This window comes from Canis lupus, chromosome 4 (genome assembly GCF_011100685.1).
Source record: "Canis lupus familiaris isolate Mischka breed German Shepherd chromosome 4, alternate assembly UU_Cfam_GSD_1.0, whole genome shotgun sequence".
Lineage (NCBI taxonomy): Eukaryota > Metazoa > Chordata > Mammalia > Carnivora > Canidae > Canis > Canis lupus.
The window spans coordinates 14,915,484-14,932,045 of NC_049225.1; the positions used below are offsets into that span (position 1 = coordinate 14,915,484).

Here is a 16,562-nt window from a genome sequence, read left to right on the forward strand (position 1 = left end):
TTTTTATGTAACCCAACACATCCAAAATATTAGTTTAACATGCAAGCAAAAAAGTTTTTTAAGCTGTCTCACCTTCTTTTTCACACTAAGTTTCTAAAATCCAGTATCTATTTTATACTTATAGCACATCTCCACTTGGACTAGCCACGTTTTAAGTGCCTAAGCCACTGGTGGCGAGTGGCTACTATACAGGCAGAATAGTTCTCGAGGAATGTGTACATCTACTAGAGTATGTAGAAGAATATTCAGCTGGCAGTTACAAAAGCTGATTAGGAGTGAGAAGAAATTCCTCACTTCTTTCAGTATTGAGTGGATAGTCACAGCCCAAAACCAACATACACCTATGATGATGTCTCTGTGGACATTATAGAATAGCAAAGAGTTACAAAGAAATGCTATACATTCCCTGAAGAATGGCAGATATCATAGGCAGATGAACACCATATACGCTAGCTCCCCCTCATCCTCGATTTGTTGCTTTCTGCAGTTTCAGCTGCCCCCAGGCTACTGTCGTCCAAAAGCAGATGATCCTCCTGACATATGGTCAGAAGGTCAGAAGTAGCCAAAGGCTCCATCATAGTGCTGACATCATTCGCCTCACTTCCTCTCGTCACACAGGTATTTTATCATCTCACATCATCACAAGAAGGGTGAGTACAGTACAATAAGGTATTGTGAGAGATAGAAGGACCATATTCACATAACCTTAATTACAATATGTTGTTATATTTTATTAGTTATTATTGTTATTAATCTTTTACTGTGCCTAATTTAGAAATTAAACTTTATCAGAGGTATGTATGTATAGGAAAAAACAGTATAACCAGGGTTCAGTACTATCCACAGTATAAAGCATCCAGTGGAGGCCTTGGAACACATCCCCTGCAGATAGGAAGGGACTACTTACTATATACTATAGAAGTTCTTTGCTGAAAAAAGGAATTCTTATTCAAAAATCACAGGGGGAAGAAATATATGCTGCATGAAGTAGCAACATAACTTTAAAAGTTTGGAGCATCACAAAGCATAAGGATTTGGTAATCATCTTAGAGACAGTCTATCCTATCATTTTTAAAATGTAGGTATGTGTGTGTCTTCAGAGGATTATAATGGACTTATGGGCAACATTGTAATTTAAAAGAGCAGGGTCTTTTTATATTCCTATGCCATGGCAATAAACTTTGTGAATTAACTCTTTTAAGTAATTATTTATACAATATAAAAACAAAATGGTGCCCTAAATGGCATCCTTAGAGGCTGAAAATGCATATAATCCATCTCTTTAAATAGAAAGCTTATTATCACTGGCAGAGAATGACTTAAGCTCTAGGAAGAATCTTTAATATGCTCTCAATAAGATTTATTGAAGGCTGACTCAGTGGGGGAGGAGGGCAAAAGAACCCTCTATTACTGTTAGTATTTAAAAAAAACAATGAAATATTAAGATTCTTGTTGAAATTTTGCTTTCCTGCATCCAAATCTATCTTAATACAAATTTCTGACTACCTTTTGTATATAGGATTAAAATGGATTCAATTTTTAAATAAGGAAAGTGTGATTTTAACAGATGAATATGTACATTTTTAATAACACCAAGATATCATTTCAAATGAAAATAGCTAATGTAGAAAATCTGATGAACTGGATCATTTATATCCTTCTAAGAGAATATAATGCAATAATATAAAAATACTATACATTATACACTCCATTAACTCTGAGAACCATAAATACCACTAAATTTTTAAAACATGAGAAGCTTTTAAAAGGTGCAAATGAAACACAACGTAGATCATTTGAATTAACTTCTCTATATTTTATCACCCCAAATAATTTAACTAATGGGAATTTTTTCAACCAAAAAAACTGCATGTCAAAGAAAAAGTCATTAAACAAATAATGTTTCTGTTAATGCCAGAAAGTCTATACAAGTTGTCTTTCGTTGTAGACAAAGTATCAGTAAGAGTACTTAAGACTGCACTTCTCAAAGGAGGAGCGAATTAGAAAACACAAGGTGCACTTTAGGACTGTTACCATTGTGTGCTCACATAATACACATAGATGAGGGAAGTACCTGCTCTTCACAGGGTACGAAAGCAAGAAGCTTGGGTGTTTTTGCTCTATTTCTACCACCTAACATACTAAGTATTTGCAACATATATGCAGAATAAATGAACGAGATAAGAGAACTAAGATAATGACAGTTATAGGTTCACAGACTCTGATCCCAGAGAAGATCCTAGTCCTATTCTTTATAGATGATGACATCGATGGTTTGAAATCAGTTTTCTATCCAAAGTCAGAGTTTCCTGACTAAACCATTTATTGATTTGGTAGGTTTTAAAGTCAACTGCTACTGCTTTGTGGACAGATTTGAGACTATTCATTGTGAAATTTTAATCCTTGGCTGGATCTACTTTGTGAGTCAGCACATACTGAACTGCAAACTTCCACTGCATGAGATGGGGGGTACTGAGAAGGCCAAGTAAAGTCAATAAAAATATAATCTGAGAAAATTTTGTAACAAAATACAGTTAACTCTGAAATTAAAGAAAAGTTTCATTTGTTTCATTATTTTGTCATTCATTATTTTGAATTAAAACTGTACTTCAACCTCTCCATTTCTGTGATAATGGATGATTAGTAAATCAGGACTAGATTTATGAACTATTTCCTGCCTTACTTTTTGACTATATGATCTTTTAAAAAGTCTACTATATACCCAGATTATGTTTTCTAAATATTCTTTCCTGCTAAAAGGGATCAGAGCTCTTTACAGAGATGGCCAATTCTCAGCCTTGGCCAGGAAATGTACAGGTAATCCCAGAACATGTTCTCCTCCCAGAAATGAAAGATCACTAGGGTTGTATCAAAAGGACTGAAGAGGCTTCCAGTAGGCAAAGATGGGATCATCTGAACGTAAGAATATCAATGGTAATGGACTGATTCATTAAAGAATGTCCATAAACTCATAATGATATTTAAAAATGAACTCATTTGTCACTTTCAAAGGATACTAAGGGAACCACCTCATTATTTTGGTAACTAGTTAGTCTTGATTGTCTTTCCTATAAGAATTGTACTTCAGGGGCACCTGAGTGGCTCAGTCAGTTGAGCATCTGCCTTTGGCTCAAGTCATGATCCTGGGGGTCCTGGAATTGAGCCCCATTTCAGGTTCCTTGCTCTGTGGGGAGCCTGCCTCTCCCTCTGCCACCCTCTCTCTCTCTCTCTCTCATGAATAAATAAAATCTTAAAAAAAAAAAAGAATTGTACTTCAACCAAATAGCTGATAAAGTAGAAGTTTCTCAGCTAATAAATGAAGAAAAAATATTGAAATATCACTGGTTTGCAACATCCAATGAAATAAAGGATCTAAGCAATGCTCGTCTATGGATGTTAATATGAGTAGAAGACCCAGACATATTAATTGCCTCCCAATCAATAGAGGGCGTCTGGGTGGTTCAGTTGGTTAAGCATAGGATTTTTGGTTTTGGCTCAGGTCATGATCTTGTGATCGTGAGATAGAGCCCCATGTCAGACTCTACACTCAGGGCAGAGTCTGCATCATATTCTCTCCCTCCCCCCACTAATGCCCTCTCTTGCTCTCTCTAAAAGAAAAAAAAAAAACAAAACTTTAAGTGCCTCCTAATAAAAGTATACAATATTTCCTAAGACATGTTGTTAATAACTAACCAACGAACCTAAATCTGTGCCAAAAATAGAAGAATAAAAGACAACTCAAAGATGCAAGCAACAAAATCCAGACTATGGAAAACTCTTAGGGTAGATAATCCAATTTCTTCAATGAATTGTGTGTGAGAGTGAGCGAGAGAGCAAGAGAGAGAGAGAGAGAGAGAGCAAGCACACGAGAGTGCTAGAGTACTCCAACAGATTTAGAGATTTAAGAGACCAAATCAATTAACTGCAATTATTTCAAAATCCTGATTCAAAACCTGTTTTAAAAATTACAAGACTGGGAAATTGAACACTGAATTTTGGATGATATATCGACTATACATACGACTATAAATTTTTCTAAAGTATGATAATTGTTAATATTTACAAATAAAATCATATAGTCTACAGGATTTGCTTCAAAATAATTCTATGGTGGGGGCAATGTTTGAGGGCAGAGATAAGTTTATTTCTACCCTTCCCTTTATAGATTATCTTTAAACTTTTCCCCTCTAAAAGTGAAAATAAAATACGAGTACAAAAAACTAAGTGCCTGCTTTCCTACCTTTAACACAGAGATAATATTTCACTCACAGCTTCCTCACAGACGTATCATAAGAATAAAGGAGTTCTTTGAAAGGTGTTTGGTCTAAAATCTTATTAATTAGGAATGAAAACAAAATGTTGTTGGCTAAAAACAAGTCTTAGACCTTATATACACTCTAATGACAAAGTATACTTTCACAATCATATGGCAAGGACTGTTTGAATACATAAACCATAACCATAAATTAAACCAAGCATTATGAAGAATTAGTGTGATATAATTATTTTCAATTTATGTCAATTAAATCAGATGTAAACTCCTAAAGGAAGAGGCTTGTTTAAATAATTATTTTTGCTACATTTAATAAAGGACAATCTAAATCATTGACAGGATTGAGACATTAAAGGACTAATCAGAAAAAGAAAATCTCATGTGCTTCATAATAATCTTGCTTGCTAGCGTTCACAACAAACATAATGGTTCAAAGCAATTTCAAGACAATTTAACAAAGTTCTATCACACCAAGTAGTGATATTGATTTAATACAAATTTTATTATTCATTAAATTGAAGTGATGTATAGTATTTAAATCAAGAAAAGACTTTTGATCGCAAAGACTCACACCACTTTTCCATTCCACTCCCCACCCCACTGGCAATGGATAAAACCTTTGCTAATAAAATGTTTTTTACAATGTATAGAGGATTCAGTGGCGCTGTTAAGTACCTCTGATTGGGAATGTCTTGCTCAGCAACATTAATAGGGAAGTTTTTTGAAGTTGAAGCAATCACTTTGAAGTAAACCATCCTTTCAAATTTGGATTGAAAAGAGGAGGGGAATAGCTTAGCCTTTTCTTTCCTTAATATGACTATTTCCACAGATGGCTCCCTATGAAAATTAATAAACTGACTTAGCTTTAAAGGAAATGCTATCTAGGAGAACAAAAATTATAGTTAGAGAATAGATCCTGTGATCAAAATAACAGACCTATTATTTATATACCTCAGCAAATGCAAAATTTATGTTTCTACATAATTTTTAAAGTGGCATTAAACAAAATTATCTTCTAAATCATGAGAGAAGACAACAAAAAGAAAAGAACTCTGATTTGTATTTAATATGTAACTTTATTATGCATTAAAATATCTTAGAGACCTAGCATTGAAAGTATACTAAAAACTGAAACAAAAGCTCTATTTTTAAAATTTTTATTTAGTGCTTATCTGCCCTACATATCAGAAAATACCGACCTGGCATTTATCAAAGATCTTGTTTACTTAAGAATATACTAATAGCATGTATCCCTTGGAAATTTCCATAATAAGCCAAATAATTAAAGCACCTAACTTATATTTAAAAATCAAGTAATTTAAAACACTGAATAAATAAAAATCTATGAGTTTATCATTAATACCAGGGGAACGCAACAGACACAACACTCATTTACTTCCTCTGGAGGGAGTAATACTGCTCCAATACATACTGCCAATATCAATACAAGACCAGTAAGTAATACCAACTTTTCACTCTGAAAACTGGTAATTAAAACACTAATGTTTCATCCTATCTTTTCAGGAGGGACTGGGATTCATTCATTCCTACTTGATGAGAAAAAGTCCTTCTTTACAAAGGAATGCCAGCTAATACAAGTAAAATGAAGGACATTATGAGAACCACATATGCAATCTCCAGTGTAATAACCAATTCAGACAAGGGCAATCAGGTCACTAAAACCATTATGTGAAAGACTACTGGACAACAAGGATATTCACACAGTGTCAAACTATCACCTCATTGACTACTTGCTAACAGTAAAGAAGAAAACTTACTTTTATGTTGGAGGGAGCTAGTGGTCACCATCTTAACCAAGTCATTAAACATGACATTGCCAATAATGAGACAACCTGACATCATGTGCTTCTAAACAGAATGCCCTATAAAGGTATCTGTCATTATGCATGAAACATTCTTATAAATAATGTTTAGAATGAATCCAATCAAGCCTCTAGACCTAATTTAAAGTTTAGAAGAATGCATAATCCTTGAACATTCCTAGATTGAAAGCAAAAGCTAAAAGGACATTTTAGGGAAAATGGGGGAAATGCAAATATGGACTGGACTATTAAATGATATGAGAGAATAATTTTGTTCATTTGGTTAGACATGATAATGGTATTATAATTTCATTTACTCATAAACACACACACACTTTTGTTTTAGATGCTCCTATTTTTTAAGAGTTGCATGTTGAAGTATTCGGGGATAAAGTGCCAATGTTAGAGACATATGTTCAAACAGGTCAGCAAAATATATAGATAAGAGACTTTACAGACTCACAACTATAGGATAAATAAGGTCTGGAGATGACTACAGTTGATAACACTGCTGTATAATTGAAATTTGTTCTTACAGAAAAGCTTAAAAAACCCTATAATCCAATAATGACTCAGGTCAATAGTGTAGTAATGATTACACAATCTTATTTGTCAAAATTATCAAATTGAACACTTACAGTTGGTGAACTGTATTTTATGTAAGTTATACCATCACAAAGCAAATTAAAAACTAAATACAAAGAGCTTTAACTCCCCCCACGAAGAATAGAGATAAAGCCAACTGGACAGCAACAGTTAACTGCTAAATGCAGGTGGTGTGCAAATGTCACTTCTCCATAAATATGAATCATTGTCTGAGTTGAGAGAAAATAGGTAAAAGTTACTTTAATAGAAGATATTAGGACACAGGAGCCAGGCTTTCAGAAATAACAAATAGACTTCTTGACTGACTGTAGTCCTATTTAAATAAAGAAACCAGGCTGTTTACTGCTAAAGGGAAGTTTTCATGTGAATGAAAGGTTCAAGGGAAACCCAAGGGAGAAGTAGGAACTGCCAATAGGAAAGCTGCTACAGAGAGGCGGCAGGGATTAGCACTGCAGAAAATGAAGACAGTGACATCACAACACTTTGTTATCAGCTCAGTCATTGAGATTGGCACCTAAATTACATTAATCTTCTCAACCTAACCCTTACTTCTGGCTTAATCTTAAAATTCTCTTTTGTACTTGAGACAAAAGTCAGGCACACTGACAGTTTATGTCATCAGTCCTCAGGATCAAACAGAGCCCACACTATCCCCAAGTCGAAGGTCGAGTCTCTACGTATCACTAGATTCATCATTTTCCTGTGAATCTGTAATGGTCAACTGTGAAACCACCAGTGGGATTTCTAAGTATGGTGATTTCAGTCACTGTAATAATGGAGCTGATTGACTACAGAATCGCATCAGTCACCAAGCCACCAGCTTTTATCACCACAAGGAAAAGTGAGTCAATTGGAAAAAAAGTCAATTCAGCAGGGCCATGTAAACACTAACCACTTTTCTGGAATTACACCCTTGTCACCAGACAAGAAATACAGATACCCTGGTTACAGTAACAGAGGGGTTCCACTATAACTGCCCTCTTAACATTAAATGGTAAAGATGCAACACATGTCTAAGCCACTGCTTGGAGGTAGAAAGTGTGGCTTCAGGCTCAGAACCCTATTTCAGAGCTACTTCTTTGAAAACTTATTCAGAGTGGGTATGGAGATAGGAAAAAGTCTAATTTTGTCTTCCAAATCTAGTCTAGCAGTATGTCTGTGAGGAAATAGAAAAACAGAGAGCCATATAATTTTACTTACTAGCTAGACAAGTTCTATCTGATCTGTGAGTCTGTTTCTTCACTTATAAAACAGAAATAACATACCTATAAAACAGGGCTGACTTACTCGCTCTGTCTGCCATAAAGGACTTGATATGGTAAAAATGAATACCTTGAAAACTGTTTTCAAATAAAACAAGTAAATTTTAAAATAACATTTGTCTAGATTATATTTTAATTTCTTTTATGACTATTCATATTCCATTGTACAACACATAAGAGAAAAATTGGTAGATTTCCATTTTTACTACCTAGGTACCTAGTAAAATTAGGTTACACAAAATCCTCTATGCAGAACTCTTGTCAAAAACATTTACCTGAATCTACTGAAACAATTAGTCAAAAACAGAAGTGGGGACTGGCATGGATTTTTCCAAAATGTCAATATAATAAAAGATAAAAAAAGAAAAAGTAGTGAGTGATGGGTCCAATTTAGGTAAAAAGAAAACAATCAAAGGACATGGTGACTAGTTGCAATTTGTGATCCCTGATGGGGATCTTGGATCAAACAAAATATAAAAATCAGGGAGAACATTTTAGGGACAATTGGGATGATTTGCTCTCTATATTAGATATTATTTTATCAACAATAGATTTCTTGAATGTGATAATATTATGGTTAAGAAGAAAATGTCCTATTTTTTAGGAGAAACATGATGAAATATTTTAGGGAAGAAATGTTATGCTGTTTGTCACTTACTTTCAAATGGTTCTGAAAAAATTCTCAAACTATGCAAAGAGAAAGGAAATATAAGAAAATATTAACAAGAGCTAAAGAATCCAGGTGAAGAGTATACAGGTATTCATTATTCTATTCTTTCCATTTTTCTGCCCATCTAAACTTTCAAAAGGCTAGGATGGGGAAAAGTGGACACTGCATAAACAAAGCATTGCACGTAATGAAAAAATATATCAATTTTCCAATAATAAACAACATACTTTCATAAATCTAATTATCTAAACCCAAATAAATTCACCATGTTATATAATATTGAGGTTTATTGTTTAAGAGCAACACTAATTTTTCTAACACACAAAATGGATAAATTAAGTGGACTTAATTTAGAAGGTCTCATTGAAGGATTTCCTTTAAGAAAAAGCAGTATAATTTCTAAAAGCAGGATAGAAACAGACCAAATGTTATTGGAAAAGATCAGAGAAATTAACTTAAATCCTTATAGATAAGCAAACCAGCATCCACCTGTTTTCCAGGACATACAACTTTTTTTCAAAAGATAACTTAAAGTTAAGTAGAACATGTACAGTTAACAGATGTGATGGCTCATACTTTACCACAGACTTCATTTCAACCACTCCAAAAGCAAGCAAAGTAAAACAACTAGAAACAAGTACATTCTATGGACAGGAAATATGATAGAAATGCTCTAGAAATGCCATGAGAGTACTCTAGAGTAGGAATGCCAAAAAGAGGGGGAATCCTCTAATAAACACTAGGCTTGGACAACATACAAAGATAAATTTAAGATGATAAGTGCATGAGTGTGTATGCATGTGTGTGGGGTGTATGTGTATGTGCAAGTGCATGTGTGTGTATGTGTGCTTGGTGGAGGCTGATCAGGCTTTCCTATTCTGACCCAAGATTGGACAACTGTCCAACAGTCCCATAAGAAATCAGGGAGTATTCTCGGGATTGTCTTTTTATGGGTTCATTTGAATATTAACTACAAAAAGCATCACTGTAACATGAGCTAGCAATTTATGTTTATATCTTAGTTAAATACATTCACGAAAAATTTAAATATGTTAAATGTGGAGTTACATTCTCTGCTTTCAAACCTATTTACTGGTATAAATTTCCAATTACTATGGAAATATACCATATTTCCTTTACCAGATAAATTCTGTAATGGAAGAAAAAAGAAGATTAATTTATCATTATGAACTTATTTTTTTAAACTTTTAATTTTTATTTATGATTTTATTTATTTGAGAGAGAGAAAGAGATAGCAAGAGAGAGAGCAAAGCAGGGAGGAGAGGGAGAAGCAGACTCCACTGAGCTGAGCAGGGAGCCCATTGTGGGCCCCAGTCCCAGGACACTGGGATCATGACCTGAGTTGAAGGCAGATGCTTAATGGACTGAGTCACCCAAGCGCCCCTGAGCTAACCTATTTTCCGAGCTAACCTATTTTCCGCAGTCTTTCCCTTCTGTCCGTAAGATGGTAACAATGTGAAATGTATAGAAAAGAACAAACTTTATAAAATGTTGTATCTGTACTTCAGAATAGCATATTGTTTACCTTGTTAATGGCCACTACCAAAGCTGGTTCCACTTTAGCTTCAATTTCTTCCGGAGTGTAAAAACAATAGAGCTTACCCCCTCTTAAAACACAATACAACCTTCTCCAACTAATCAGGCTTTCTGCCATTTGCTGAAAAACATTCAAGAAACCATCAACCTTAATCATTATTTATCATCTTTAAATTCAACAAAACACTTCAATTATCAAAGTTATATTAGTTTAAAAAAATTTTAAACATGATAGAGTTACCCATTAATTTAATGTGCAATAAGTCAATAGTTCAAAATCAGAGTAAGTTATATCACAGAAGAAAGGTTTGGAATTCTCAAAAGCATTAAGCAAAATGGAGGTAACGATTACCACATAACTTTTACACACATAAAATCATAAATCAATGCAGTTTTAGAAAAGCTAGTCTATTCAAAATTAGTGCTTAAAATTCCACAGCAATCCATCTAATGACTCAAAAAAAATATAAAAATAACTCAATACTCAAAATATAATTTTCCTTTACTGTTCTCAGAACACTGGAAAATGTTGACTACCTTGTAAGAATGCAAATTTTCCTTCCCTTAATGGAATCTTTTTTAAAAAGTTATTGATTCATTGAAGCCCATAATTAATTATTTACTGAATATAAATAACTATGGTTATAAATAAATCAGGAGTAGGTGGCACAGAGGCAGCTTTGGAAGCCCAAAGGCTCAGACTGTGCCAAAAGCCGTCTGCCAGAAAGGCCCTTCTATGAAAGGAGGGGAACAGTCCTCATCTGCTTCCACAGGAGTCCTCTGCAGCTCATTATCCTGTCACTGCTATTATGCAGCAGAGGCACCTGGAGAGGTAGCTCTTTAGCCATCAAGACCCCTCCCCTTTTGGCCTTCTCACCCCCATTCTATGTTTAACATGGAGAAAACTGTCATTTAAAAGAAGATTTTTAAAAATACTTCTTATTATCAGAAAGCTAAACAATGCCAGTATATCAAGATCTAGATTGCAGCTATAATTGTAGGATATTTAAAGTCCTCCAACCTGCTGATTAAGAAATCCTGCAAATGCATCCTCAGCCATACAAGCTGGCTGGGCGACTAGTCGGCAGCACATGTTGCCATATAAGGGAAGCCAAAATGAAGACTCTTCTATTTAAACAAGATAGAAAAAAAATCAAGTTACAAACATGTTTATTTAAGGTCATTATACATTTTTATGTTTTTTTCTTTTGCATTTTTTTTTGCTTTATGTAACAATATATGTAAAGGTTTATCCTACTCAAATACCAGCACCATAGTTAATGACATCAAATATGAGAAAGTAGACCAGGATAAGATGACATTAAACTGATAGTTTATGAAATGCTCTCACCTAGAATAGACACGGAACTTCTAGTCTCTTGATCTCTTATTTGATCTTAAATTATTTAATCAATGGAGGTAGTTCAGGGCATATAAGTAAACTCATCTAATTTAAAAAATATCTACAAATGGTTCTTGAATGTCAAATTCTACTTTTTGCTCTGATTCTCAATATTATAGCTAGCAAAGTGATTCTCTGAAATATTTCAAAATGCAAGTTTATGAAAGTATTTTCATGAAAATACTTAGGAAAGTATTTTCCTAAGCCTTTTGGCTCTTCTTCCCCTTCCATTACTGAACACTGGGTAGAGCCCACCAACATGGGCTTCTGTTGCAGGGCTTATGGGAGGAGCTGTGGTGTGCCAGAGCAAGGTGCCACAGCCAGTAGGATGAGGAGGGCGAGGAGGACAGCTGCCAGGCACCAGGTGTCAGAGCCTGAATGGGCTGAGGAAGATGGAAGACATGGAGCTGAGCCCCGGGGGAATTTCTCCTCAGAGGGTATCATGGTGCAGGGAGTCGAGGTCCAAGCAGAGTGAGGAGAGTGTCTACATGGTGTGGCTACCCAATGTAAGTTATCAGAACCCAAAGAGTAAGGACAGTATACACATTTGGCAGGTGACTCTGCCATGGAAGTCAGAGTCCAAGAGCAGTGAAACATAACCCATATATTCAGTGTCCCAGAACAGTGTATCAGAGCCCAGTTAAAAGGGCATCTGAGAACAGGCACTAGGCATGGGGTGTCAGGGCACAGCAGGCTGAGGAGAGTGTCCACATGGGGTAAGGGAAAGGGCAGCCAGGCATAGGAACTTAAAGCCTGAGGAGAGCAGGCCTATGTGGGCTGTGTGAGCTTCAGCAAGGTAAGGAGCATCCACATGGGGCAAGAGACAGCCTAGAAATAGGAGTCAGAGATCCATCAGAGAGAAGAGAGCATCCATATGGGGAGATAGAAGAATGGTTGCTTTTAGGAAAACAGATCAAAGAATATGTGTTAAAAGTAATAGAAGACAGCTTTCTCTCTGTCAGGTAAAAGGAGTTACAAATGTGTAGAATGAAATCTGCACTGTTGGGATTGGAACTGGGTGCACCGGTGTGGACTCATGGTTTCCAGCCTATAGAGATTAAGAAATACAAGACAACACATGTGCCTATGTGCAGCTGTGTCCACTGAGAGGGCTCAGGGAAAACAACACCCTGATTATATCCCACTAACAGCAGTGAGTGTACCTAGAGCCCAGATCATATCTTCTAAATATTATTACCATTAAAAATAACCAGCATTCCTTGGAGAAATGACTGGCTCCAAGGCTGGGGCAAGCAAAGTACCTGATAAGTCTGAAATATCTTGTTATGACATAAAGCAAGGAACTACTTGATGAATGATGAGAACATTGTCAAAAAGACAACAGAACCCATCTTGAATGTTTTCACATAGGCCAAACTGGGAACAACATGAACCTTAAAATAAGCAATGATATTAACAGATTTTGAAGCATTGAATAAATTAGGAAAACATGAGTCCATATTGATATAAATAAATCAATGAATAAGTTGAAAGACCAATAAGAAATCAACTTACATAGTTTCAAGACACTACCCTTCTCCACACAAAATATGTATTACTTACAAAGGGGAAACAAAGGAGCAAGTTTATAGTAGAGACAGTAGGCAGACACCACAGTAATCAAATGATCAAAGTGAAAATCACTAGTAATGGGATGAATCAAAATTATATGCCACTTGATAGAATGCAAGGAGAACTCTCTGCCAAAGATGCACATCTTTAATCTTATCCCAAGAAAACATCAGACAAACCCAAATTGAGGGATCTTCTGCAAAATAATTGACCATGATGTTTAAAAATGTCAAGGCTGGCACACTTGGGTGGCTCAGTGGTGGAGCATCTGCCTTTGACTCAGGCCATGATCCCGGGGTCGTGGGATCGAGTCCTGTGTTAGGCTTCCTAAGGGGAGACTGTTTCTCCCTCTGCCTATGCTCTGCCTCTCTCTGTGTGTCTCTCATGAACGAATAAATAAATCTTAATAAATAAGTAAATAAAATAAAAATGTCAAGGTTATAAATGCCAAAAAAGGACAGAAAAACCGGTCCCATTTGAAAGAAACTGAAAGTGTGATAATTAAATGCAATGCATGATTCTACACTGGATCCTTTTGTCATGAAAGACATTATTGGGACAATGAACAGTATTATTTTAATAGTCTGATGATTAAATAGTAGTAATGTATTAATTCCTGACTTGGATAGCAGTAGTGATGTAGCCAATGTTCTGTTAGTAGGAAATACATATTAATATATTTGGAGGTAATGGAGAAACATGTAAACAACTTGTTCTCATGTATTCTGGGGGAAAAAGATCTTGACATTTAACTTATAACTTTTCTGTAAGTTCTCAATTGTTTAAAAAAAGTTCTTTCAAAAAACATTAAGATATTTCTTTAATGTAGTGGGTAGGTAAGAATAGAGCCTTCAGGGATCCCTGGGTGGCGCAGCGGTTTGGTGCCTGCCTTTGGCCCAGGGCGCAATCCTGGAGACCCGGGATCGAATCCCACGTCGGGCTCCCGGTGCATGGAGCCTGCTTCTCCCTCTACCTGTGTCTCTGCCTCTCTCTCTCTCTCTCTGTGTGACTATCATAAATAACTAAAAAAAATAAAAATAAAAAAATAGAGCCTTCACATCTGCATGGAAGGAAAGTATTGCATGATTTCATGTATTAGAGTATAAATAAAAACAACATACAGCCCTTTGCCCACACTAAACCAAACAAAAATGATTTTCAAAGTTTTTACTGCATCCCTGTTGGTAGTGCCTATAAAATGGCTAACCACTGGCTGTTACTATTATTGAACAAAAAGTCTTAATAACTCTGGAAAATAAAACATTTTTAGGTAAAAATACAATTATATAATATATAGATGCCATGCCAAGGTTTGGTACATCAGTATATGAAAAAGACCAGGCAAAATGAAGTATACAAAGTAACACAATAAAGTTTTTAACAACCTGCTTGCTCATCATTCTACTATAGAATAGAGCAAAACAAATTGTCTGGAACTATTCAAATCTTTTTTATTAGTATCTTGGAAAAGCTGCTATCTTTCAGAAATAACGAGTTTGACCTGGGAGAAATAAATGCATAAATACAATACAGGCGATGATTCTAAAACACATGCATAAATAAATATATGAGAATCTCCTTTCCTAAAATAGGCAGGAAATGAAATAAAAATTCTATAAAAGCAGGCATCTGAGTAATACATCTGAAATCAACTTTATGATTTACAAATTTAAAGTTTGAAAGCAAATTTCTTTATACAGCAATCCCAGATTTATGAATGGCTTATGTTCTAAATATCTGTAAGCTAGTTATTTTTAAGTTAGGATACACTTTCTAAAAAAAATAGAATCATAAATGATGATTAGTTTTTCAGACAAGTTCATGAATTTTATCCAATCAATAATGTATTTGGAATCTAAATACCACATGTAACAATCCACATCTCTGGTAAAGTAAGTTTAGATTTCATAGCATGCAAAGTAAAGTAATTTCTTCCTGATTGTAATCCTTGAAAAAGGGTATTGGATTTAGAACTCCTTTTTCTATAGACCTCTTGCCATATTCTACAGTCATCTGTCCTTTCTGACCTAGGTCTCTTTACAGCTCAGGACCCCTGTGGACTGAAGCGTAGGGTCACGGTTGCTTCTCTTGACTTCCTACAAGAAATATGGGATCCAGGCTAGTCATTTCACCTGAGTATCAAGTCTTTGCCTTCTTAGGTAGGAGGGTTGTGAAAATCAAGTAAGATAATGTGTAAATGGTCTATCATTGTGTCTGTCACATAGTAGCTGCTTCTCATAATTTCCTATTCAGGGCAGTCTCACTCTCAAAACCACACTCTTTACATTTTCAGAGCTGTCTCTGTCCTTGTGCAACATATCTAATCAAAATACTTAATTCTGCTTTTTTAACGAAGGGCGGCATTAGGACAAGATGAAATTAAGCAGGAAGTGAAAAAGCAATTTGACTTCTCACTACTTAAAGATTTTATCTAATTCATTTGTAGTTTCAAATGGGGAACAAAATGGTGTTTAAAAATGACAGCAACAACAAAAACAAAACATAGGCAAGGGAAAGAATCCAGATAACATCTCAGTTATGTGTGAGTCAATCTCCACAACGTGGTTTCATTGTTTTATAAAAAGCATAAAAATTTCTTGGTGATAAAGATATCATTTTAGACTTTCCTTTCAATTATCAAGAATAATAAAATTGAGTTATAAATTTTATAGACACTGACATAACTTTATTTAGATAAACCTGCTGCATTAACACAGATTTATAGTAATGAATAAACTAATGTATAAAATTTTCTTTAAATTATAATATTTCATTTTCAAAATATGAATGATTCCCAAAGTTTTAATTTACATAATTTACACTCCTAGGAATATACATATTACATAAAGAGGCACTTAGGTTACATTTCTTACATTTTTTTCTGTGGAGTCTACAAGTTCCAATGTCAACAGTTTTGTTAACTTAATGTCAACTTTAAGCACAAGTCTTTTCACAGTCTTTAATGTTAGTTTGTATTGTGTTTCTCTAAAACAGAGCCATAACACACAATTCCCATGCTGATCTGCCCATGAGCATTTTATTAAGTAAGAATCTAGTAATATCTTATAGAACACTGAAGACAACCGAGGAATCACTGCTAAAATTAATGCTTCATTTATGAATTATGTTCCTTTCCACAACTTTTCAGATGATTTGGTTGAAAGAATGGAGCCTTTCATCATCAATTCCATTATTCACACATCAATAGTATTTTGAGTCTTTAGGTGCTTTAGCAGTCATCATCCCTGACCAGAAAGCATAGCAGAAAGAGCACAGCCTGTCCCGGATTATTTAAAGTCTGACTCACCCACTTGCTAGCTACATGATCTAGCATGTTATGTTCTCTAGGCTGCAATTCACCCATCTGTAAAATGTAAATGACAATACAATGAGGAAC

At 35.0% G+C, this 16,562-nt stretch overlaps 1 protein-coding gene across 9 annotated transcripts in view; it reads right to left on the reverse strand.

Annotated features, from left to right (window-relative positions):
• Positions 1-16,562, reverse strand: part of RTKN2 (rhotekin 2) — a 74,175-nt gene that overhangs the window by 17,848 nt on the left and 39,765 nt on the right. For all 9 annotated transcript variants that reach the window (XR_005357883.1, XR_005357884.1, XM_038534041.1 and 6 more), the window contains exons 8-9: positions 11,213-11,319; positions 10,181-10,312 (exon numbers count right to left, since the gene is read on the reverse strand). Coding sequence is in view for 7 of the 9 variants with exons in the window: in XM_038534041.1 (XP_038389969.1) it covers positions 10,181-10,312; positions 11,213-11,319 (239 nt within the window). In the remaining 2 variants the exon portion in view is untranslated. The remainder of the gene's footprint in view (positions 1-10,180; positions 10,313-11,212; positions 11,320-16,562) is intronic.